Source organism: Glycine soja, chromosome 4 (assembly GCF_004193775.1).
Source record: "Glycine soja cultivar W05 chromosome 4, ASM419377v2, whole genome shotgun sequence".
NCBI lineage: Eukaryota > Viridiplantae > Streptophyta > Magnoliopsida > Fabales > Fabaceae > Glycine > Glycine soja.
The window spans coordinates 37,784,267-37,810,715 of NC_041005.1; the positions used below are offsets into that span (position 1 = coordinate 37,784,267).

The following is a 26,449-nucleotide window of genomic DNA, read 5'->3' on the forward strand; positions in this document are numbered from 1 at the left end:
ATGATAAAATGATCTCAAAATTTAATGACAGAATTAATTTGTCATGTTTTTTGCACGTTTAGAGACTAAATTTATATTTTTCACCTTTCAAAGACAATTTGTCATTGCATCACAGTTTTGGAGACAAATTTGACTATTTTACTTATTAGATTTTTACCTATGACTATAAGAAAGGCTAAAATATGTTTGTTTTCTCATAAATATGAAAATGTTCATAATTCATTCATGTAGAATTTTTAGTATGTTTTTTTATCCTTATAAAATTGAAATGTGTCATTTTTAGGTCAGAGATAAAGTTTGAATATTAAAATCGCGGTGTAATGTTTTTTACATCAATTATACGTATGATTGATGTAAAAAAATCATCATCGTAAATTCAAATTTATCCAAATTATACCCTAGAAAAAAGTGACAATTTTGTGAAAACGAAAAATATATTAAAAATTTTCCAATAATAAATTCTGAACATTTCTATATAAAACTTATTTTAGTTCATGAAACTTCTTGTTTTTTTTTTTTTTTCTTTTTGTAAACTTAACTAAAAATTTGTTCCATACCAAAATTTCCCCGAAGGCTTAAAGAATCCCCGTTCCGGATGAGATAGATAATAAATGAAATGAAATGGCAGGCTGACAGTAAACGACGACGTGGAGGAAGGTGAACCTCGTCGTATCATCCGCTTCCTCCACTTCCTCCACTTCCCTTTCCTTCCCATTTCATTCCTTTCCTGCCACACTCATTCATCCTCCCTGAGAAATGTCGAAGCTGCTGCTTCTACCCACTCCTCCCCTCACCACCTCCATTCACCGCTTCAACACTTCATCTTCGGCTTCTGCCCTTCAATTCCAATGCCGATTCTCCCTTTCTCTTCTCTCTCGTCTCCACCACTCTCCCACTTCCTTCCGCTCCCTCGTGCGTAGAACAAGAGACCTTCCCCTTCGCGCTTTCGATTCCTCCTCCGATGCCAATAGCGAAGAAAAAGAAGAAGTAAAGGAAAATGAAGAGGGCGTTGACAACCGGAGTGGAAGTAGGATTGCCGACGAGGATTATCCGAGCGGCCAGTTTGACTTCGAACCGGTTACCGGATGGAGAAGCTTCCTCGTCAAGCTCAAGATGCTAGTCGCGTTCCCTTGGGAGCGTGTCCAAAAGGGCAGCGTCCTCACAATGAAGCTTCGTGGCCAGGTTACTTTCTCTCTCTTCTTTCTCACCCTCCTTTTTCATCCCATAGGAAGAAAAAATAACCAAGCAATTGTATTAGTCTTTGGATTATTTTAATTTTTTTAGAAAAAGGTTATGCACTCACAGTGTAACACAGTCTTCGCATTTGTAGAAAGTTTTCAAACGACAATTTGTGATTGGATGATGGTATAAAACTGCAAAGGCATTGAACTCTTTTTTTTTTTTTTTTTTGAGTAAACCATCAATTTAGTCTTCGAAGTATCACCTTATAGTTCTTAAACTAATGAAATTATATTAGTAGTTATTGAATCCACCAATTTAGTTGCTAAGTTGATATATTTTACCAACGTGACTAATTTGAAGAAATCTTCAATACTGAAGGAACTATGCAGCGTGGTTTCTAATATTTTAGGGACTACCTATATAAATTGACAATTCGAGACTAAATTGATGGTTTATTCGAATTTTTTTTATACACAAAAGTTTGGGAGATGGAGCAGAAATAAAAAAAGGTAAGGTAATAATTTTGTAATTATTTATGCAGAAAAACTAAATTAGTTCTGACAGTAGCGAATATATTCACACATTTTTCTAAAGTGATATGTTTGAATTCTAAATGTTGTGTTGTTTCCCATGTTCAGATATCTGATCAAGTGAAGAGTAGGTTCTCTCCAGGACTTTCTCTGCCTCAAATTTGTGAGAATTTTTTGAAAGCAGCGTATGATCCTCGTATTTCTGGGATCTATCTTCATATTGATAGTTTAAATTGCGGGTGGGGTAAAGTAGAAGAAATTCGAAGGCATATATTGGATTTCAAAAAATCAGGTAATGCTCTGGACTTGTGTTGCAACTTTTGTATGGAACGAAGAGGAATCGGGATTTTGAATGGCATTCTTTGATAGTTGATTATGCTTGTAGGAAAATTTGTTTTGGCTTATGTTCCTTTATGCCAAGAGAAAGAGTATTATCTTGCATCTGCATGTGAAGAGATATATGCCCCACCCAGTGCTTACTTTTCTTTGTTTGGATTGACTGTTCAAGCCTCATTCCTCAAAGGTAAGATGATTTTTCTAGTTTTCTTTTCCTTGCATTTTTACAAATTTGACTTATAGTGATTGTCCTTGATTTATTTTTTCTGTTTCCTTACAGCATGCCCTACATGTGTGCGTGTGTGTATATGTATAGCCATGGGTGTGTATGTATGTGTGTGTATAACTGCACAAGACTCCAATTTCGTCCTTCAAAGATCATGCAACATAATACTGGTTCTGCATTTATTAGTGACATCATATTGTTTCTTCAATCCTGATTAATGTCACTAGTTTCATCCTTTTGTAATATCTTTGCCATTAAATTGGTCATTTCACTGAAATCTAATTGATCCTTTAAAGGACAAAATTGATGCTATTTAATATGTGTCTGATAAAAGGAGAACAATTCAGATATATGTTTGGAGGGCCAATTGGATATTTACTTTTTGGGCAAGTGAGAGATGGGCATAGTTGGAGGTGGGGGAGATTTCAAACCTCCTAAAAGGTCCTCCTATTAGCAGTTCCCTTAGAAAACCATTTTTGTGTGTATTATGCGCATAGATTCTAGAAAGGGACTTACTAGGTATATTTCCTTTTCTATGAAGTTCGTACAGAATTTGGTACAATAAGTCTTACTATGATAACCTGAATTATAGTCAGGTATGGATATGCTTTGTATTACATTAATAGAAGTATGAAAGTCGTGCTATGTTAATTTCCCACATACTATTATAATGCTCAATGTCTCTAAACTTTTTTTGGTTCTGGAAAAATGTTCTGTACTGTCATGCACATGCTGCAGATGCATGTCAGGAAATTATTGAATATTAATAAATCATTTTAAATATTTAAATTCTATGATGGCTATAAATAAGCCTAAACTTGTGTTTGACATCATTTTATTACTTGTTTTCAGGCGTTTTAGATAACATAGGAATTGAACCACAAGTGGAAAGGATTGGAAAATACAAAAGTGCAGGAGATCAACTAGCTCGAAGAACCATGTCTGAAGAAAATTGTGAGATGCTGACCACGTTACTTGATAATATCTATACAAATTGGCTGGATAAAGTCTCTTCTGCCAAAGGTACATTGGCATTTGATGTTTTCATTGAATCTTGAACCATTATATTAACTTCTGAACTTCTGCAAGTTTAATACAGGAAAAACAAGAGAAGATATTGAGAACTTCATAAATGAAGGTGTTTATCAAGTAGACAAGCTGAAAGAAGAGGGACTCATATCAAATATAAACTATGATGATGAGGTACATAGTTATTCCCCAGTGCCGTTACATGAACAACCAATTTGATCTTTGATTGCTAAACTCATAGGCATAGGTGTGAGTCTAAGCCTTGGCTAGGGGTGGTGTTTAGTTAAAGCCCCCCTCATAGTGGCAGACTTATGGATTAGAACTTGTAATTTAATGTTGTTGGTAAAGTTCACCTAGGATCACTATCTATTTCAACTGTGACCAACCATCAGGTTATATGAAAGACTATTTGTGCATGTAGTTTGTCATCTTTATAATTATCAATAGAATAATATTTAGATGGAATCTCATCTAATGATTTGTGGTGGGTATTTTTTAATGGAAAAAATCCTGAATATAAAGAGTTTTTGTTCTTTTCACTAAAAGTTTGTTGGTTTTATTGCTTCTTCGTGTCAGAATTGTGGATTATATTGTATTCACTGTTGGTTGTATTCATATATATTGATAATTAACACTGGTTAATAAATGTTTTGAAGGATGTGAATACATCTCAAGCAAAGACGGTTAAAAGGATAAGAAACATTAAATGTTTTGCAGATTACTGCCATGTTGAAGGAGAGACTTGGAGTGAAATCAGATAAAGATCTGCGTATGGTGGATTACAGGTAGCAATTTCTATATGCTATTATGCTTTTGAGAATGTACCGTGGTTTATACTATTTATTTGAACTGGCTCGAAGTTAGCTTTAGAAATATCTTACTAGGGAATTTCTCATTCCATTCCATGGTCTCATAAAGAACACCTTCTGCCTCTTACAAGTTTCATTCCCAATCATCACTTTACTTTCAACATTAGAAATTTAGACTATTCAAGGGCTGTAATATTTTCTATGATCAAATAAGTTCAAATCAAATTTCCCATTAATAGAATCATTCATATCAATGGCCATTTCTTTTCTTTTTCACCCTAATTTGAGGATTATTCTAGAACCCTAGGTTTCCCTGCACATCTTTGCTTCAAAGGGGATGCTACCAGACATTAAGTTACTAAGTTACTAATTGATAACAACACACTCGGCAGGCACCCAGTTCCTTCTGCTCCTTCTCCCCTCCACCATAATCACATCCAGAAAGTTAGGCGAGATGAGGGATGGAGAGAGAGAAAGAGAGAGAGAGAGAGGTCTCGTGAGAGAGGGAGACAGAATGTGAGTGAGAGAGAGAGTTCTCGAGAGAGAGGGAGATACAGAGTGAGGTAGACACACAGAGCATGTAAGAGGGAGAGGGAGAGGTTGCGAAATTGAGAGAACGAGGGAGAGCGATGGTGATAGGACCAGAGGCAGAGCCTCTCCTACACCAAATAGAAGATGGACAAGAAGGTGGCAAAGCATGGGTCGAAAGGAAAAGCCAGTTATCGGGATGCACTTCAACAACTGCAGGCGGGACAATGCTGGTGATGAAGAAGGAGCATGGACAAAGGTGGTTAGTAAAAAGACCGCGAAAGATATGAAGAAGATCCTGAAGGTTGACAATCAGACGCAGAACCAAGTGGTAAGGGGGCAACATACACGTTACTATATGAACTGGAGGGACAAGGATGACATTACGTCATACTTTACCCATTTTCCTGAGGAAGCTGATGAAGAGATACTGTGGAAGCATTTTAAAAAATGGGGTGATGTGAGGGAAGTCTATATAGCAAAAAGGCGCAATAGGGAAGGTAGAAGATATGGTTTTGTGCGTTTCAAGGGAGTCTTGGATGCAAGAGGGTTGGAGGTGAAGTTGGACAATACTTTCATCAATGAACACAAACTGTTTGTCAACTTACCTAGGTTCACGAGGACAGCTCGGACTGATGGGACGCAGCAAAATACTGTTATGGGAAGAAACAGCACTAGCACCACTTCTAAACTCTGCGATGCCCCTATCGATCCCTACCGGAGATCGTACGTGGAAGTGGTGTCTAATGGGAAGCTTTCAGGACATACGACGAGCAACGCAGCTGTCGTACCTACTATAACGCTTACCCCGTCTGCAGGAACGGGACTCTGGTGTAAGGATGCATGGGTGGGGAAGCTAAAGGAGGTTATGGCAGTAGACACCATAGAGGATCGTGTCGCCTGGGAATTGGGGTACAATGTTCGTACCAGATTTCTTGGAGATGACATGATTCTCCTCTCGGGGTTATCGGATGACAAAGCCCAACTCATCATCCAAACGGAGAAAGAGGATGGCAACTCACTCTTCTACGCGTTGGAGAAATGGAAACCGGGGTGTCGGTCTAACAACAGGGTGGCTTGGCTTCAAGCATGGGGCTTTCCGTTAGAGGTTTGGGAAGTCGAACACTTCAAGAAAGCTGTCTCCTTCATTGGCGACGTCATCGAGCTGGATGACGACACAGAGGACCGAAGAAGGCTTGACTGCTTGGATGCTGGTGAGGGCACCTCTCCCGCCATCCATAAGGAGCGAGGTTGCTGTTCGAGTGGGTGAGTTCGAATACCGGGTGTGGCTCGTGGAGGAGATAGGGACACACGGAGGGATGAAGCGGAACGGATTGTCTCCGTCCGACGAGTGGTCGGAGGAGATAACCTCGGACGACGGAGGAGACTTTGGCGGTGCCGACGACGATGATAAGGAGACTAACTTTTCCTTCTCGCCGGAGTTATCCACTAAGACGGGTTTTGGCATTAACCGTTGGTCAGGGGAAGAGGCTGATGGGTATTGCCGTGGCCCAATGGGCAATACCCAATATCGTGATACCCATCGGGACGAGGCAGAAAGCACCGATAAACAGAGTTTTGACCCTGATTTGGCAAAGGTTGACCTTGAACCTAGCAGGGCAGTAACGGATACCCAGAAGGACTTCACGAAAATGGTAGCCTGCAATATGGCTCAGACTGCTGCTCTAAAAGAAAACATTAAAGAAGGAAAAAATTTGAATGAAGGTGATAAAGTGAGCTCTGAAGGTAATTATAATGGGGAAGCAGAGGGAGAAATAAGGTGCCTTCAACCCCAATCGGAATTGTGTCCCAAACAGTTAACTACAGGTGTTGGGCCCAGTCATAGCTTGGGCCCATTACTGTTGCCTGGGAGGTGCAATAAGAAAATAGATTGCCCTACAGCCCAACCCCCTCTACAGACACCAGATAAATACTCTAGAGTCTATGTTAGACAAAAATACCCCCTGAATAAACCCAGCAACATGCAATTTGTGGAAAAGTAACCCCAACTACAAAAAGCAGACGACGACAGGGAGACTATCATTCATAATTGCGTTAAAACACACAACCCGAGCCAGCTTGAGCCAAATAACAAGTTAAAAAGCAAGATCAAAAGTAGCACAGAGGTGATGGAGGAGGCCCACCAACTATGGGATGTTGGAAAAAGATTAGGCATGGAGGCTGAAACAGACCACTCTGAATTCATTAAACACTATGCTAACATGGAATCCAGAGATCGAAAGGAAGCTATGGAGTTGGGCAATAGGAAAACTCATAGATGAATATCCTATCCTATAACATTAGAGGGTTGGGTAGAGGTATTAAATGGGCCTCTATCAGGAACTTGGTTGGGAAGCATAAGGTGGATCTTCTTTGTTTGCAGGAAACTAAGAGGGATTCTCTTGATAAGGCAGCTGTTCAAGCCTTGTGGGGACACCCAGATTTTGCTTGGGAATGGTATCCAGCTGTGAACACTGTTGGGGGGATGTTATGCATTTGGAATAATAACAATTTCAAGGTTGATTTTAGACTATCAGAAAAGGGTTTGATTCTGCTGGAAGGGGTTTGGATGGCTGAGATGCAGAGAGTGGTTGTGGCTAATATTTATGCCCCATGTGATTTAGAAGGTAAGAGACAGCTATGGCAGTCTTTGAGCACAAGGAAGCTTCAATCTCAGGTGGAGTATTGGTGTCTTGTAGGGGATTTTAATTGTATTAGACATCCCTCTGAGAGAATGGGTAGCAATCATAGTAATTCAGACTCTAATCTGATAACTGAATTCAATGATTGGCTACATGACATGGAGGTTGATGATATCCCCTGTGTGGGCAAGCAGTTTACATGGTTTAGGCCAAATGGAACCTGTAGAAGCAAATTGGATAGGGTGCTGGTCTCTGATGCTTGGTTAGCTAAGTGGCATGACACTTCTCAATTTATCCTTCAAAGAAATTATTCTGATCACTGTCCTATATTTATGCAATCTAAATGCATTGATTGGGGCCCTAAGCCTTTTAAGGTGTATGATGGTTGGTTAATGAACAACGAATTTTACAAGGTTGTGAGGGATTGCTGGTCTGAAGCTCAGCCTACTGGGTGGGGTGGATATGTGCTGAAATGTAAACTGCAGAACCTCAAGCAAAGGCTGAAAAACTGGAGCAAAGATAACTTTGGAGACATGGGTAATAAAGTTAAGCAGTTTCAGCAAAAGCTAAATGATCTGGAAAATTCTCTATCAGCACAACCCACTGATCAGCAAATCCAGGAACTCAAGAAGACTCAAGCTGAGCTTTGGGAGAAGGCAACTATTCATGAGTCTTTTGTAAGACAGAAATCTAGAAGCAAGTGGATTAAAGAGGGAGACAACAATACAGCATTTTTTCACAGAACCATTAATTACAGCAGAAGGAAAAATGCTATGAGGGGTCTGCTGATTGAAGGTTCTTGGGTAGAAAACCCTAGCAGGATTAAGGCTGAAGTAATGCATCATTTTCAGAGCAGATTTTCTGAGCCTCATTTGCTTAGACCCAACTTAAATGGAGTTGCTTTTAATGTCCTGGACCCAATTCAGAGGGATTTGATGGTGGAGCCATTTAAAGAGGAGGAGATATATTCTGCTGTGTGGGCTTGTGGCAATGACAAAAGCCCAGGGCCTGATGGGCTGAATTTTAGATTTATCAAGCAGTTTTGGAAAGAGCTGAAACCTGATTTCTTAAGATTTCTAGCAGAATTTCATGTGAATGCTGCTTTTCCTAAGGGCCTCAATTCTTCATTCATTGCTCTTATTCCTAAGATCAAGGATCCTCAAACTATTAGTCACTTCAGACCTATATCTCTCATAGGATGTGTTTACAAGATTATTGCCAAAATCCTATCTAATAGGCTAAGTAAGGTTCTGGATCATCTTGTTGATGAAAGACAGTCAGCATTTGTTAAGGGTCGACAGCTGCTACATGGAGTCTTGATTGCTAGTGAGGTTGTTGAGGAGGCTAGGAGGCAAAAGAAATCTTGTTTAGTGTTTAAAGTGGACTTTGAAAAAGCTTATGACTCTGTGTCCTGGCAATTCCTATTTTATATGATGAGGAGAATGGGGTTCCATGAAAGGTGGATTGGTTGGGTTAAAGGCTGCCTTTCATCAGCTTCAATATCCATCCTTGTAAATGGAAGTCCGACTGAGGAATTTAAGCCTCAAAGAGGTTTGAGACAAGGGGATCCCTTAGCCCCTTTATTATTTGTCTTGGCTGCTGAAGGGTTAACAGGTTTGATGAGGGAAGCAGTCTCTAGAAACTTATTTCAGAGCTTTTTGGTAGGGAAGAATAAGGTCCCAGTGAATATGCTCCAGTTTGCGGATGACACCATCTTTTTTGGGGAAGCTTCTATGGATAATGTTAGTGTTATCAAGGCTATCCTTAGAAGCTTTGAAATAGCTTCTGGCCTGAGAATCAATTTTGCCAAGAGTCAACTGGGAGCAATTGGTCAATCTGATCAGTGGATCAGATGTGCTGCTGATCTCTTGAATTGTGGTCCACTGCAGCTTCCTTTCTGCTACCTAGGGCTGCCTATAGGTGTCAACCCGAGAAGGAAGGTGGTGTGGGAACCTATTATCAACAAATTTGAGGCTAGACTGAACAAATGGAGGCAGAGGAGCATATCCATGGCTGGTAGAATCACCCTAATTAATGCTGTCTTAACAGCTCTGCCATTGTTTTACATGTCTTTTTTCAGGGCTCCTTCAGCAGTGACTAACAAGCTCATCTCCATCCAAAGAAAGTTTCTTTGGGGTGGTAACCAAGAAGGGAAGAAGATAGCTTGGGTGGCTTGGAGTCAAGTGTGTGCAGCTAAAGAAAGGGGAGGATTGGGAGTTAAAGACATTACAGCTTTTAACAAAGCTCTCTTAATCAAATGGAAATGGATGAAGTTTCACCATCCAGACCAATTGTGGAATAGAATTTTAATTTCAAAATACAGGGGATGGAGAGGATTAGATGAGGGGCCCACAAGGAAGCACTTCTCATTCTGGTGGTCTGATTTGAGGTCTACAATTAATCACAGCAGTATGGCAGATGTGTCCAGACAATTCATTTGGAAGCTGGGTAGGGGTGATCAAATTCTTTTTTGGGAGGATTCTTGGGTGGAAAGAGGGATAAAGCTAAAAGATAAGTTCCCGGAATTATACCAACTCTCATCTCAGAAATTTCAGACAGTGGCAACCATGGGATCCTTCTGAGAATCTGGGTGGGAATGGAGCTTTTCTTGGAGGCGAAATCTGTTTGATAATGAAATGGGAAGAGCCTCAGAGTTTATTGATCAAACTGCTGCAATTAGGCCGTCTGCAGTTTTGAAAGACTCATGGTTGTGGGGAGCTGACCCTAAAGGAATTTTCTCTACTAATTCTGCCTATCTTTATATTAAAGCTGATCACCTTCATGAAGATCAATGTCTTGGTTTCCATCACCTATGGAACATCAAAATCCCTCCTAGAGCCTTAGTCTTTGCTTGGAGACTTCTATGGGACAGATTGCCCACTAAGGATAATTTAATTAGGAGGCATGTTACCATTGAAAATGATTTGTGCCCTTTTTGTCAGAGCAAAGCTGAATCTGCCTCCCACTTATTCTTCCTGTGTCATAAAGTTATGCCTCTATGGTGGGAATTCAGCTCATGGGTAAAGGAACCTAGAGTGCTCCATTGGAGGCCTATGGATAATTTCATCCAGCACTATTCCATGTCAGGATTGAAAGACACTAACAGAAGGTGGAAAATCGGGTGGATAGCAGCTACAACATCAATATGGAAGCTTAGAAACGACATTATCTTCAACAATCAGCCTTTTGTCATCTCCAAGCTGGTGGATAATACAATTTTCCTCTCTTGGTCCTGGATGAGGGGGTGGGAAAAGGATTTTACTGTTCCTTTTCACCAATGGTCCTCAGCCATGACTGTAGCTTTTAAGTAATGTTTGTCATGTTGGGATGGGTTGTATTGTTTTTGTTGGGATGTTAGATACTGTTTATTGCTGTTTGACTCAGGAGACACTACCTCCTGTGATTTGTTGTAGTACCTCTGGTACTATGTATCTTTTATTTTCAAATTAATATATTATAATTTTGGCCGTTCAAAAAAAAAAAAGTTATTAATTGATGATAAGTTGGTGTCATGTATTTGACTTTCTTGGTTCAGTAAATATATGTTTGGCATGGTGCCAGCGCTATTCATTATACCGTCTTTCGAATTATGTTGTTGCAACTCTATAGTGTTCTAATATGTAATGATGCTTAGTTCACTGGCTATTTCTATTTTGGAATTTTCATGCAAGATTTTATTCTATAATAAACTATGTCAAATGTAACACAGTTTTCCTGTTGATTACTAGCACATCCAATACACGTGTATAGTTTTAAAACAGAGTTTGATATAAATACACTGTAATAGTATATTGATTAGTTTTAGGGGGGCATTTGGAAGAGATTCTATGAGATTATGGGTCCATTTGTTACAAATTTTTTTCGTAAAATAATCACTTTGTTAGTTTTTGATGTGTTTGTTTCAGCTTTTCAAAATAATCAAAAGCTGAAAAGAATATAAAATCTAATTAAATTCAGAAACCATTTTGAATTGCTTCTCATAAAATTAGCTGCTTCTTTTAAGAAAAGTTATTGTTATGATTGTAAACAAACATAAACTAGCTCATGCTTTTTTAAAATCTCTATAAAGTATAACCACTAGATTGTTTTACATCAAAATTACTTTTGTTTTTTAATCTGTAATAAACTGTCTCTATAAAAGAAAAATTGGTCCTATAAAAGTAACTCGTGATCTTTCTATAAGCTCTTTTTAGCTTTTTGTTACCAGCTACACAAAGAAGTATATCAAAATAAGATCTTTTTAGCTTAGTTTTGTAATCTTCACAATAAAAAATGTTAATAAACTCTCATGTTGTAAGCTCTCATGTGCTTATTAAGTTGTTTACCCAAACATGCCTTTAGTATTAAACTTCAGAAACAAAATCTAGAATTAATTTTATAAAAGTTGGAGACAACTTTAATAAACGTATAATATTTTAAAAATTTTCATTTGAAATATCTATTTTTATTCAGTCCCTGCTTGTTTGGTCCTGGATCTTTCTTTGGCTTATGCTTTTATGGATTAACTTATTTGGGAGAAATAGTCATTTTATTATTTGTAGCTTCTCCAAAAAAAAGTGATTATTTTCCAGAATTAACCCTTCCCAAACATGTGTTTGTTCCTGGATCTTTCTGTGGCTTATGCTTTTTTGGAATAACTTATTTTGGAGAAATAGTCAATTCATTATTTGTAGTTTCTGGAGGGAGCTTTTAAAAGCAAAAAAAAAAAAAAAAGTTATTATTTCCCCAGAATTAATCTTTCCCAAACATGCATGTATGTAAAGTTCAGTTTTCATGTGACATACTGTTGCTTCCTTTTTCTTACCTACTTTTGTTGCAAGCGGATGCTCCTTTAGATAAATAAAATATACCAAATAATTCATATTGATGATATAAAAATATTTTCTTGCATCAATTAAATACAGGAAATACTCTAGAGTTAGGAAATGGACTGTTGGAATACCAGGTGGTAAAGAACTTATAGCCATTATCCGAGCATCGGGGAGTATTAGTCGTGTAGAGAGTCAATTCAGTGTCTCTAGCTCAGGGATCATTGCAGAGAAGTTCATTGAGAAGATTCGCACTGTCAGAGGTACTCAACCTTACAAGTTACAAGTTTCCCTTTTAAATTTCAATGGAGGAGGCTGATTAAAATTGACACTTATTCAACGGAATATTATCAAGCTATACATATTGATTATGGAAACAGTTGTTAATACTTCATATATAACTTTGTTTTAGTTGAGTAAATATTAATCACTGATGTCCCTATAATCAATAAGAAGGAAACCAAGAAATTACACGTCTTTTGAAACTTTCACTTCCAAAAATGGCTTTAGAAGTTTGGTTTTTCTTCCCAATACTATAGTATAAGTTGACAAATGTAAGAACTAAGAATAAATAGATTATGGAAACCAAGTTGCAAGAAACATATGACTTGCTGAACCTTTGTTCATGTGTTCCAGGAAGTAGAGGGGTTAGTTCTGTTCAGTTTAGTAACTTGCATATGCGACAGCAACATAACTAACCTATTTACTTTTAGGAGCATAAACATAAGCATACTTGTGGTTTTTAGTGTCCATCAATTATGCTGTTTGCCAAAAAAATGCAACCTTTGACAGTGTTATTATTCATTATTTTAATTCCCTCATCAGTGTTCTTTCCCCTCAGAATCAAAAAAATTTAAGGCTGCTATCATCAGAATTGACAGTCCTGGAGGTGATGCTCTTGCTTCTGATTTGTAAGTTCTGGTAAAATTTCCCCTTTGTTAATTATATGTTCAAAACTGTTATTTAGTTATTTAATTAGAAATTGTTGATTTTCTTTGCATTGGTTTGAAATTATTGATTGTATTGATCTAGATTTGATTTGTACCATGGCATAATACAGTGTGAGACCTGTACTGCATTGATTTATTCTTTGAAAGAATCTGAGAGAATTTCAGAAAACTATAGTGAGGTGAAATTGTTGATTGTATTCAACCCAACAGAAAGATGATTACACCTCAGTATATATAGACAGTTAAACAACTGTAACAGTTAACTAGCCTGAGTTAGTTAGTGACAGCTGTCAAACAGCTGTCCTAACAGATAACTAACTAACTATTAACTCGAGTTTAGCCTTTACAGATCAGTTTAAGCAAAAAGAAAAGTCGACCGAGTAAGTATACTCCTGTATTCTTAATTGATTTTTTTTGTTGTTGTTGATGATAATTGTAGCATATATCTGTTGGATCATAATAATACTGATTATTTTTATTCACTTAACTTACACTCGTACAGGTGATGGCCTTTCATAAGCAAAATTGATACAATATGGTTATCAAAATGAGATTCAAATCATTAATCACCAAGCTAAATTTTGAATCATGAACCATTATTTGTATTGAATTGTAAGATTTGGAGACAACGAAAAACTTCAAATGTATCATATATAGATGATATATAGCATTCAATGTGATAATTTTAGCCTAGAAATGGATAAAACAACTTAACCATACATCTCAATACAAAATTACTGGTTATATTTGAGTTTGTGAAGCCTCTACTTTAGTAGAATAGAAATGAAATAGCAAAACTGCCAAATAGAGTGTATGAAAAATAAAGTAGTAGAATAATCAAATAGGATAAGCTCAAAAGTGCTCCTTTAATCCCATTTCATTTTACAGTTTAAAGTTTTAAACATATATGACTTTTCAATTTCTTTCATGATGTTAGATTACATAATATTCTCTTATTTATTATTAGATACCAATTAGGAATTTATTCCTTATTACTCTCATTGTTAGATTGATCCTATGTAATCAATGTTGATTCTAATAGCTCATTATAAATAAAGGCTTTGTGTGGTCATCCAAGATACTCATAGTTTCTATACAAACTCTATATGGTATCAGAGCCTATTCTAGATCCATTAAACGGGCCACCCACCATGTCATCCACGCACCAAGCCCAATAGTGTTGGGTTAGACGGGGTGTATTGGGAAAAACCCAAGTCTCACATCGGCTAAGAGATAAGGCCAAAAAGGAATATATAAGTAAAAGACAATCCTCATCCTATGAGTTAGCTTTTTATTTATATATTTTTTTTTTACCTTATCTCTAGCCGATGTGGGAATTGGATTTTTCCCAATACACCCATTCACACCTAACATCATTGGGCTTGGTGCGTGGATGACACGTTGGGTGGTCCATTTAATGGGTCTAGGATAGGTTTTGATACCATATAAGAAGAGTGATTTACTGTATTGTGTGTTATTACCACACACAATACCTTTATTTATAATAAGAATGGATACATAATAAGGGAAACGTAATAATGAAGAGTAAATAAGGAAATCCCTTATTTTAGCTACACAATCAAAGCATATCAATCATATCCTAAATGTATATTTCACACATGAGAATTATTGAAAGAAAAGAGAAAAGAAATTGTTGATTTGTGTGATTCGTATCGACAATACGAAATTGTATAAATTCATTTATGTATCATAAGATACAAAGTCATTTGAGATTCATCTTATGATAAGAACCGATAGGTGACTGAATTTTATTGAATTGAAGGATTTGAACCGTGAATCATAGGATTCTAATAACTATCCAAGTGATCACCTTTTATAAGCAAAATTTAACAATATAATGATATTAAAAATGCCAAACGTAAGACTAAGAAGGGCTGGTGGTGGCAAGAATTTTTTGCCAAGGAAAAAGCTAACACCAGCAATTTCTTGCATTTATTTGCATAAAAATAGGCGGTGCAAGCTCAAGCAACGCAACAGTATACTTGCTGAGCAGTAGCTTAAACAGTCCTCTAGAATTGGTTTTCAAAAAAGACTATGTAGCACTTTCTCTTCCATGCAGTCCAATTTCAGCTATTGTATGTGTAGATATTTAAAATCTTGATTAAATAATTTTTTATTCAATGACAACAATTTTAGATTGGGTAGGAGTTAATCATATCCTTTATGTAATGGTCTACTTCAATTTCAAATACATCTCCAATTGTTGTCATGATGATAGTTTTGCTAAGTTTTCTGTTGATTTGCATGTTTAGGTGATCATATTATGATGCCAAGAATCCTAATCATTATATGGTGTCATGATCTGCAGGATGTGGAGAGAAATCCGGCTTTTGGCTGCTTCAAAACCAGTCATTGCTTCAATGTCTGATGTGGCAGCAAGTGGAGGGTACTACATGGCAATGGGAGCTGATGTTATTGTTGCAGAAAGTCTTACCTTAACTGGTTCAATTGGAGTGGTAACAGGTGAAACAGTGTTTTATTGTTTTAGTAAGTGAAATAAAGGCAGAAAGATATAATTATTTAACTGAAGTTAAAAATAGAAAATTATTGAAAAACTCTATGCACATAATGGAATATTTGAAACAGCAGTTATCATCTCCGTTCATGTAAAATTGCCAATTATTTGATTTTTCCTTACTTTTAAAACTCCCGTTTTCAGTCCCTACAATTTATAAATACCCAAATTTTTGTCCCTCAGTCTAACTTTGTTAAGTTGCTGTATAGTTGCTTGCTGATCTTTCTAACAGGCATCCTAGTCAAGGAATACATGGATTTTGTATGGTGATGGGACATGTTGAAGTCCCACATCGAATAAAGATAGTGCTGAGATAAACTATATAAGTGAGGAGTAATCCTCATCTTACAAGCCGGTTTTGTAGGATTGAACTAAGCTCATGAAAAATCCACTTTCTGACATGGTATCAGAACCGAACACCGACATCCTCTCCAATATAGGAATCGGTGCTTCTTTATTTCTTTGAATATTTCTAATGGCTCCTTTTGATAAAAATCAATCAGTTTATGCTTGACAGTGAGTAACTCCATGGCTATCTCCAAATACCAAGGTAGACGCTACTTCCAAGAGCCATGGAGTAGTGAGTGGATAATTGATTCAGGTGCTACTGATCATATGACTTGTGATCCTCATAAATTTATTAGTTTTTCTCCTAAATGTTCTAAAACTTTTATTATTAATGCCAATGGGGTCTCATCACCTATTGAAGGTGTAGGTACTGTATGCCTCTCACCCTCCTTATCGATTCCTGATGTTTTATTTGTTCCTACATTAAACTGCAATCTTCTCTCTGTTAGCAAATTAACCAAATCACATTCTTGTGTTGTCTCGTTTTATCCAATCCATTGTCTTCTTCAAACCATCCATTCCAAGGAGAAGATTGCCAGTGGTAGAGAGAGTGAAGGACTGTATTATCTGGAAAATTCTCACAACAAACCCATAAAGGAACATTGGCTTGTCTTGCGAATGAACACATACAAGATAAAAACAAAAAGGAAATATGGTTATGGCATAGATGATTGGGACATCCCTATTTTGGTTATCTAAAAAGATAAATTTTCCATCGCTATTTCATAAATGTAATATTTCTGATTTTCTTTGTGAAACTTGTGTAAAGGCAAAAAGTCATCATGCTGTGTTTCCTTTAAGCAATAAAAAAACTGATATTTCTTTTTCATTAATTCACACAGATGTTTGGGGCCCTGCCCCACAATCTATGCATAATGAAAAAAAATGGTTTATCAGTTTTGTTGATGATTGTACTCGGGTAACCTGGGTGTATTTGCTTAAACATAAAAGTGATGTGTGTGATGCGTTTCGTTCCTTTCATCAGATGATAGCTACACAATTTAACGCATATATTAAGGTCATTAGATCAGACAATGGAGGGGGATATTTTAAGACTGAATTAATAGAGTTCATGAACTCTAATGGAATCTTGAATCAAACCACATGTCCTTATTCACCACAACAAAATGGAGTGACTGAGAGAAAAAATAGACATATATTAGAGGTGACAAGATCACTTTTGATAGATGGTAATGTACCATCTCATTTATGGGGTGAGACTATGAGATATGTAGTTTATATGAATAATCGAACCCCTTCTAGTGTGCTTAACTTTAGAGGGCCTCTAGATGTGTTGTCTAATCATTGTATCCTTCCTTCCATGATTTATTTACCACCTCATGTTTTTGGATGTGTTATATTTGTTCACTTACACCTACATCAACGTACAAATCTTGAAGAACGAGCTATCAAATGTGGTTTTGTTGGGTATGGATCAACTCAAAAAGGTTATCGTGCTTACCATCCACCATCAAAGAAATTTTATATCTCTATGGATGTGACATTTAATGAGCATGATTTTTTTTATGTTGATTCTACACTTCAGGGAGGAAATGAAAGTGAAGTGCATAATCATGATATTATTATGTTTGATATCTCAGATATAAAATTATATAGTGAAAATAAATTATCATTTGAGGATCATTCTACAGGAAGTGAGCCAATCCCAAAGATGGACAATTCTTTTTTGGATAATACAGTGTCTTCTGATCATAACCAATTGGCTCAATCTTCTCCACAGGTTCGGCTTAACTCTTCAGAGGTACCTTTTGATCCTATCTCTGATAATACTAATCTAGATGAAACCGATCATGAAATTGATCCTTGTCTGTGTGAGACCACTAGCATTCCAAATACTGAGTCTACTATTGTCCAATATAGTCTTCCACCCCGCTCTAATCGTGGTCAACCTCCAGCTAAATATGAACCAGACCTCCAAGCCAAAGTTAAATATCCCATTAGTAAATATGTGTCATATCACAAGTTATCCCAATCATATGCATCATTTGTATCTCAATTATCTTCAATTTCTATTCCTAGTAATATACGGGAAGCTTTGGCAGATCCTAGATGGACCGAAGCAATGGTTGATGAGATGGCAACTTTAGAAAAAAACAACACTTAGGATCTTGTGTCCTTATCAAGAGGGAAGAAAACTGTGGGCTGCAAATGGGTATTTACATTCAAACACAAAGCTGATGGAACTATTGAGAGGTATAAAGCATGACTTGTGGCTAAAGGTTACACTCAGTCTTATGGTGTAGATTACCAAGAGACGTTCGCATCGGTAGCCAAGCTCAACATTGTGAGAATACTTTTGTCGCTAGCGGCAAATCAAGATTGGCCTCTTCTACAATTTGATGTGAAAAATGTTTTCCTACATGGAGAAATTTTAGAAGAAATTTATATGGATTCCCCACCCGGCATGACAGATTCAAATGGAATGAAGGTTTGCAAATTAAAGAAGGTTCTATATGGATTAAAACAATTCCCAAGAGCATGGTTTGCTTTTGGCTATAGAACAAGTAACTCTGATCACACCTTATTTTTGAAGAGAGGAAAAGGAAAAAATTACAGCTTTGATTATATATGTAGATGACATGATTGTTACAGGAAATGACCAAGATGAGATTTCTAGTCTGCAACAATACTTTGCATCTGAATTTGGGATGGAACAACTTGGAAACCTCAAATATTTTTTGGGTATTGAAGTAGCTAGATCAAAACATGGTATTTTTCTATGCCAAAGAAAATATACTCTTGACTTACTATCGGAGACTAGGCTGCTTGGAGGAAAACCAGTTGATACACCAATTGAACAAAATCATAAACTCTTTCAATGCTCAAATTCAGCAAGCATAGACAGAGGGAGATACCAAAGGCTGGTAGGAAAACTAATTTATTTGTCCCATACACGTCCATATATTACCTATGCAGTGAGTGTCGTTAGTCAATTTATGCATGACCCACAAAAGCTTCATATGGATGCAGTCGAGAGAATTTTGAGATATTTGAAGTCCACTCCTGAAAAAGGAATTTTGTTCTCAAATCATGGAAACTTGAAGGTAGAAGGGTACACGGATGCAGATTAGGCAGGTTCAAAAGATGATAGAAGATCTACCTCTGGATACTTTACTTTTGTAGGAGGAAATCTTGTAACTTGGAGGAATAAAAAACAGACCGTAGTAGCAAGATCTAGTGCTGAAGCAGAATTCATAGGCATGACACTCGATGTATGTGAACTTTTGTGGGTTAAAAATGTACTATCAGATTTGGGTTTTAAACCAAATGAAACTATGAGTTTGTACTGTGACAATATGTCGGCCATAGCAATTGTTCACAATCCTGTCCATGATTGAACAAAGCATGTGGAGATTGATAGACATTTCATCAAAGAGAAGCTTGAAGCTGGAATAATTTCCTTTCCCTTTGTAAGATCTGAATTGCAGTTGGCTGATGTTCTCACCACAGAAGTGTCAAACAGAGTGTTTAATGAGTCTATTCAAGTTGGGAATGTGTGATATCCATGCACCAACTTGAGTGGGGTCTTAAGATATGTCAAATATTCTATTAGCTAATATTAAGCAATCAAATATTATGTTAGCTGTAATTTAGGCTTTATTACAGCTGAGGTAATTTGTGTAGTTTTCATTCCTTTAATAGATGAGGAATTATAGGATCCTTGTATATATATACAACATTATTCTAAGTAACTATACAGTAACCTAATAGAGTTAGACTGAAGGATGAAAGTTTGGGTATTTAGAAAATGCAAGAACGAAAAGTGGTGGTTTTAAAAGTCAGGCAAAAACCAAGAATTGATAATTTTATAGGGACTAAAAACACTATTAATCCTTTTTTTCTCCCTTGCCATAGGCAAATGCATATGATATCACTAGATGTTATAGTCTTAGTCATTGTTGTGGTCCTGTAACTATTTTCTTTTGATTGAAATTTTTTGCTCTATTTATCTTCAAAAACTTTGATTAAAAGGAGAGGAAGCATTAGAAATGTACATAGTACAAAATATTTGTTTACAATTTTAAGGGAAATCTCTGTTCAGTGCTTTTGTAACATAACTCGTTTGATGAATTTGCCTTTAAGCACACTAGAATGTCAATACTAATTACATTTATTTCACTAATTATTCATATGAAAATATAGCATTTTGAACCTGTTTTAATGAAGAAAAATATAACAATTTGTGCTATTGTTTGAATGATAATTACATGCAACCAAAGGAAATTGTAGCTGAAAGCAAATTATTCATTTGAGCTCTGAAATAATGAGATAAGATATAAATTATAATATCATGAACATCCAGTGCTCAATACATTGTTCTTCAATTTTGTAATCTGTTAATTATTTATACTATTTATGTAACATTTGTTTTTGTAGGAAAATTTAACCTGGGGAAACTGTACGAGAAGATCGGCTTTAACAAAGAAATTATATCAAGGGGAAGATATGCTGAGCTCCTTGCTGCTGAGCAACGTCCTTTCAGGTAAATATTGTTTCTTCATTTCCTTGTTTAGAGATTCTAGTGGATAAGGAGAGAATATTAGGCAGTGTATGAGTGTAATGTGCCATTTGATATCTCAACAGTTAAGCACTCTATCATTAAGAAGCAAAGATGTTACATATACTTTCTTAGTAGTTTCCATCTTAAATTATTTAAAGAAAAAAATCACTACAAGTTATCTTAAAACATTAATATCCTGAAAATAGTCTGTACAGTGTACTCAGTTATACTTATGGGCTGGGGCTTCATAGTAGTCCAATTGTTCGTAGTTGCAAGTGTTTTGCTATTTGCTTTTCTTCCTTACCTTTATTTTTGATGAATTAAAAAATGATAATGAGGATAGGTTACTTCAATTCTACCAATCAGTGTGCCAGTCACATACCTGGGACCCAAAAGGCATATTGGATTGCCTCCAGCTTATTCACTCAAGATTTTTCAGCATGGAGGCTTACTTAACTGAGGTCTCTAGGTTCTATGGATCTCCCTTTCGGAGTGATGATCACCGAGGAAGATTACTAATGAAGGGATGATTCGAATCCTGCACTTGGGAAGTGCAAAATCTCTATAAACTTTGAACTAGTTCAGCCAGCCTGAATTGGCTTTTTGTGCATTCACCAAAATCCCCCTTTTTGTTGGGGAGACGGCCATATCATGAGTAGCATTAGTTGGACCCCATTTTGGCTTCAATATATTTTTAATTCTTGTCACCAATTATTAGGAATGTTTACTCCGCCAAGAAGTTGACTGTGATAGACTTTAGATAAATCTGGCATGGATTGCCGTGTACTGATGTATGTAGTTGACACTTGACAGTAGCAACAATTGTAGGGTTCCCTTTCCATGATCTCTGAAAAGAAGGATCAAGGCATCCCTGAAATTTCCTTGATATTTGATAGCAATTATTGCAAGGAAAATCCACTGTACAATGAACAATCTCACTATCTGTTACCATCTGGGCACTACAACATATAACCTAAGGAGGCAGAGTTTCTGCTGCCATTTATGATTTCAATTTTTTCTTTCCTGTAAATCTTTTATTCATGGGCTTTACAGAATTACAGGGTTGTTATTTTTCTATTATATCAGAGAACACTACATGCTTCACTTCCGAGACAGACAAATATAAACTTTTTTCGATTTTCTTGTTTTGGTACAGACCAGATGAAGCAGAGCTATTTGCCAAATCTGCTCAGCATGCTTATAAACAATTTCGAGACAAGGCAGCTTCATCCAGATCAATGACTGTATGTTTTAAATTTAACAAGCTAATCCCATGCTTTTCGTTCATCCTTCTGGTAGATCTTTTTCACAGGCTAACAGCTAGTATACTGTCACTAGGTAGAAAAGATGGAGGAGTTTGCACAGGGAAGGGTTTGGACTGGTAAGGATGCAGCTTTGCGTGGTTTAGTTGATGCTATTGGTGGCCTTTCTCGAGCTATTGCCATAGCAAAAATGAAGGCTGATATACCTCAAGACAGACAGGTAGGTTTGAAACCTTTATTTTTGTTATATGAATGTCATGTACAAGTATAGATACAAAACATGGTGGTTATGCTTGAGTTTTGCCAGGTTACACTTGTGGAGATCTCTAGAGCCAGCCCTTCTCTACCCGAGATTTTGTTAGGCGTAGGGAGTTCCCTCGTTGGAGCTGACAGAACGGCAAAGGAACTGCTTCAGGGCTTGACATTTTCTGATGGAGTTCAAGCCCGGATGGATGGAATAAAGTTTCAGACATTGGAAGAATATCCTTTTGGCAACCCTATTTTGTCAATAATAAAAGACATCCTCAGTTCCCTATAGCTGTCCATAGTTCATTTTAATCATTTTGTCTCACTATATTCATATAGTTTTTCCTATATGTTGTGTCAAGGGGCAATAGACGAGAAAGGTTTCCTCTGTATCTTGTTCTGTTTCTTCAAATGTCTCCCTCAAAACCCTTGTAAATGCATGATGTAAAGATGGAAAGTTCAAAGCGTTGTTTTACGTATCAACTCAGACGGAATTTCTTGTCCTCTGCGTGTTTGTCTTTGATTTTTCCTATAATGCTCATACAGCCCTTCCTATCCTCGTAATATTTAAGGTTACTCTTCTTTTTTTTTACTGTGCATTTGGACAAACGTTAAAAGGTAATGTTTTATGTGTGTTTTTTGCTTAATTGCACACTACGGTCACGTGTTCCAATTTTTGCACATCAAAACGTCTTTTTGCAAAAATTGGTAACAAAATAGTGTTATGCTTTTTCTTTTTAACTTTTTTAGTGACGCCAACATTAGGAAAATTAAACTTGAGTGATAATATTTGTGAAATGAAAGTTAAGTAAGGGTGATAAAACAGGTTGGCCTCTTGCTCCGCTGCCAGCCAGCAAAAAAATAGGTTAACCCATCCAGTCTCGGTGTTAGTATGCTTTATTTTTGTCGGATTGGCAGGTTGACATGTCAAACTTTAAATATAAGAAAAAAATAAATAATAAATACATTTTAATTAATTTTATCTTTTATAAATATAAAATTTATTTAAAAATTGAATGTATTATCTTAAATTTTTAATAATAATTTATTTAGACAAAAAATAAATTAATTAAAAGTTAATAAATATATGTATAAAATATCAAAATAAATATTAAGTTATTGTTTAATAAAAAAATAGGTTGGTGGGTTGATCCATTTTACTTTTCTCAATTTATTTTGGGTGTTGCTAGGTGCACCCTATTTCCTTAATCCTGAAAATGTCCCTACCTGGTTTTCCTTTTTAAGTTGGTGTTTGTGTTGTTTTTTTTTTTTTTTACACTTTTATGATTTTGTGCTCCGGTTTCTCCCTTTGGTGTTAGTTTTCCATTATTGAGAGAGATAGCGGTTCGGTGGAGGTGAAATTGTTACTGGTTGGTGATTGTTGCAATTATTGGTTCGATTTCGTCAAAGGTATACATTTATCTGGTTTTTCTGGCTAACTGGTGTTCCAGTAGATTTGATTTTTTTCACATACGGATGAAGTTCATCCGTAAGATGTATACGGATGAAGTAGATCCGTAAGTACGATTGAAAGCATACGGATGTAGTTCATCCGTATGAGTTATTTATTTATTTTTAAATTCCTTAAAGTTTTAATTATTAATATGTTAAATTAATGATTCGGTCCCTATAGTTTGATAGTGTTTTTTTAGTCCCTATAATGTAAACTTTTTTGCAAATTATGAATTATTTAGTTATTACAAATTATATATAGTATAAGTATATAATTTAATTATTTAGCTACAAATTAGTTATAAATTATAATTTTTTTTGTATTACTTGGTAATATATATGTAGTTAATTTATTTTGATAATATTTATCAAATTTTGATGGTAAGGACTAAAATGGAATTAAAATATAAAGTATAGGGACTAATATAAGATTTTTGTTTATTGATATATATCACTATGAATTTTAGTTTGTATAATATGGTGTGCACTAAAAGAGTATGTAGACTTGTGTATGATGTCAAAATTTTTGATTTGTTGTTAAGATGAACGAAGATCAATGGATGCATGACAGTATAATGCCTAAAGAAGTTGATATGGATGATCAAAATGAACAAGAATGTGGTGTGAATGAACCACATGTTGATTGTTCGGATGCGTTTAATACTTCTTAGGTAATAATGTTCGTTATTGTGAGTGATTTCATAAAATGAATATGTTGTAGAAAACTAAAATTGCCTGGATTGCGTTGTAGGTGTTTGATACCTGAGATGATGTTTTGCAGTGGGCTTGATCAGTTGCTCATAAAAATGGATTTGTTGTAATCATTATGAGGTCTGACACAGACTGATAGTAGAGGAAGGAGTTCATTTGTGTTAATTGGTTGTGAAAGGAGTGGTCAGTATAGGTGTAGGAAGAAAGAATTTGTTAGAAGAGATACTGGAAGTAGGAAATGTGAGTGTCCCTTCAAGCTTCGTGGAAAACCAGTGATTGGAGGGCAAGGTTGGATGGTGAAGTTGATGTGTGGGTTTCATAATCATGAATTGGCCAAGTCATTAGATGGACATCCATGCGCTGGGCAATTAACTAAGGATGAGAAGACAATTATTGCTGATATGACCAAGTCAATGGTTAAACCAAGAAACATTCTGCTAACGTTGAAGGAGCACAATGCCAATAGTTGTACAACAATCAAACAAATATACAATGTAAGAAGTGCATACTATTCTTCCATTAGAGGAAGTGATACTGAAATGCAACATCTAATGAAGCTTCTTGAACGGGATCAATATATTCGTTGGCATAAATTAAAGGATGAAGACGTGTTTCATGATATATTTTGGTGTCACCCTGATGCAGTGAAGTTATGCAATGCATGTCATTTGGTGTTTTTCATAGACATTACCTACAAAACAAACAGGTACAAACTCCCACTACTTGACTTTGTTGGGGTGACACCAACGGGAATGACATTCTTTGTTGGGTTTGCATATCTGAAGGGTGAACGTGTTAATAATGTGGTATGGGCTTTAGAACGGTTTCGAGGTCTATTTTTAAGATGTGATGGCCTCGCTATAGTTATTATGACTGCCAGAGACCTAACATTGATGAATGCAGTGAAAATTGTGTTCCCTGAGTGTATAAACTTGTTGTGCAGGTTTCACATTGAGAAGAATGTCAAGGCCAAATGTAAATCCCTAATTGGTCAAAAAAATATTTGGGAGTATGTCATGGATGCTTGGGGAAGTCTGGTTGATTTTCCTTCCAAACAACAGTTCCATGAATGTCTTAAGAAGTTTGAAATTTCTTGTTCACCTTGGCCAATGTTTGTTGACAATGTTAATGATACATGGATAATCCCCCACAAGGAAAAATTTGCTATAGCCTGGATGAATAAGATGATGCACTTAGGAAACACAACAACAAACAGGTATTAAAATGTTCAACCTTTTCTAGTAAGGTTAATGAATTCATGGAATTTAATTAATGTATATGTTTATTGTTTATTGTTTTTTGTGTATTTGAAATGTAGGGTTGAATCTGCTCATTGAGCTTTAAAAAGAGTATTACTTTATAGCCTTAGAGACCTATGTAGTATTTGGGATGCACATGAACAATATGATCACGCTGTAGCATACTGAAATTAAAGCATCCTTTGAAACAAGTACACATGTGGTAACCAATTTCACTTTCAATGTATGCAATTGAAAAATGATGACGATGTTAACACAATGTTAATGTGTAATCATCAATTTTTGTGTGTTGGTCCGATTGAGTTATTATGCATCATTGGTAGAACACCAGATGGTATATTAAACTTACTTGAAGCCACTATGATTCCTACTCATGATGCCCTGCTATATTACAACGGGAGACGGAACATGCAACGCCAACATGAGTTTGTCGGTTACTCGTTCACAGGAAAAAATTCAAAAAAGTTTTACATTCCTTTTGGATGTATCATCGATGAACTGAAGGATTTGATCAAGCAAGTTGCACCTCATGGGATTCCCCCTTATGGTATTAATGAATCACAAACGGTAAGACGATTGTTTTTTTGACAACCTAGCCACTATGAGTATTCAGATAAAGTTATCAAATTTGAAATTATTGAGCTGAAAACTAACGATGACGTGCTAAAGGTCTTAGTACAGTCTAATTACTGGAAACAATTTGGGCCAATAGAAATTTTAGCTGTTTTTAGTAAAAAGGTAATGGAAATGGAAGACGACGTGTCTCGGTCGCAACATGATTCAATGCAAAATTAGTATTACTTAATTGTAGTTTTTCATGCAAATTTTATTTCTTTCCACTATGTTGAAGTTAATGTAATGTTTGAATTCGTGTCCATTAGCAAATGAAACCGTATGATTATTATTTTTAAAGCTTTTAATTGTTTTGCACTTTTTAAAAATACTTGACTGAAAGCAAAATTCTGAATGTCAAAAAAATAATAATTTACCCAAACGTCAATGCTAATAAAATTTTATGTTCATGGTTCACCTAAATCAACAAATTTGGTATTCATTGGAAGCTTGATATCAAA

General features: G+C 36.0%; 1 protein-coding gene across 3 annotated transcripts; it reads left to right on the top strand.

Annotated features, from left to right (window-relative positions):
* The first annotated feature begins 594 nt into the window (after positions 1–594).
* Positions 595–22,458, top strand: LOC114409642 (serine protease SPPA, chloroplastic-like). 3 transcript variants are annotated; one of them, XR_003666155.1, is made up of 14 exons: positions 595–1,182; positions 1,821–2,004; positions 2,098–2,235; positions 3,127–3,297; positions 3,374–3,477; positions 4,021–4,088; positions 12,187–12,353; positions 12,932–13,001; positions 15,370–15,524; positions 17,577–17,686; positions 20,323–20,428; positions 21,603–21,690; positions 21,785–21,928; positions 22,016–22,458. XR_003666155.1 is itself a non-coding variant. In XM_028373166.1 (13 exons), exons 1-13 carry the CDS (start codon positions 757–759, stop codon positions 22,244–22,246), a joined length of 2,052 nt encoding a protein of 683 aa, XP_028228967.1. In that variant the 5' UTR covers positions 599–756; the 3' UTR covers positions 22,247–22,458. The 3 variants fall into 3 exon arrangements, 2 of the variants coding, with proteins under 2 accessions (XP_028228968.1, XP_028228967.1); XM_028373166.1 differs by lacking the exon at positions 17,577–17,686 and having other exon boundaries at positions 599–1,182; XM_028373167.1 differs by lacking the exons at positions 21,785–21,928; positions 22,016–22,458 and having other exon boundaries at positions 21,603–21,693.
* Positions 22,459–26,449: the final 3,991 nt, after the last annotated feature.

Excerpts from the sequence above, each read along its gene's own strand:
- LOC114409642 (XM_028373166.1), top strand. The coding sequence starts at position 757 with ATGTCGAAGCTGCTGCTTCTACCCACTCCTCCCCTCACCACCTCCATT. Across the intron at positions 4,089-12,186 it reads CTGCGTATGGTGGATTACAG|GAAATACTCTAGAGTTAGGA; the intron begins GTAGCAATTTCT and ends AATTAAATACAG. Across the intron at positions 15,525-20,322 it reads TTCAATTGGAGTGGTAACAG|GAAAATTTAACCTGGGGAAA; the intron begins GTGAAACAGTGT and ends TTGTTTTTGTAG.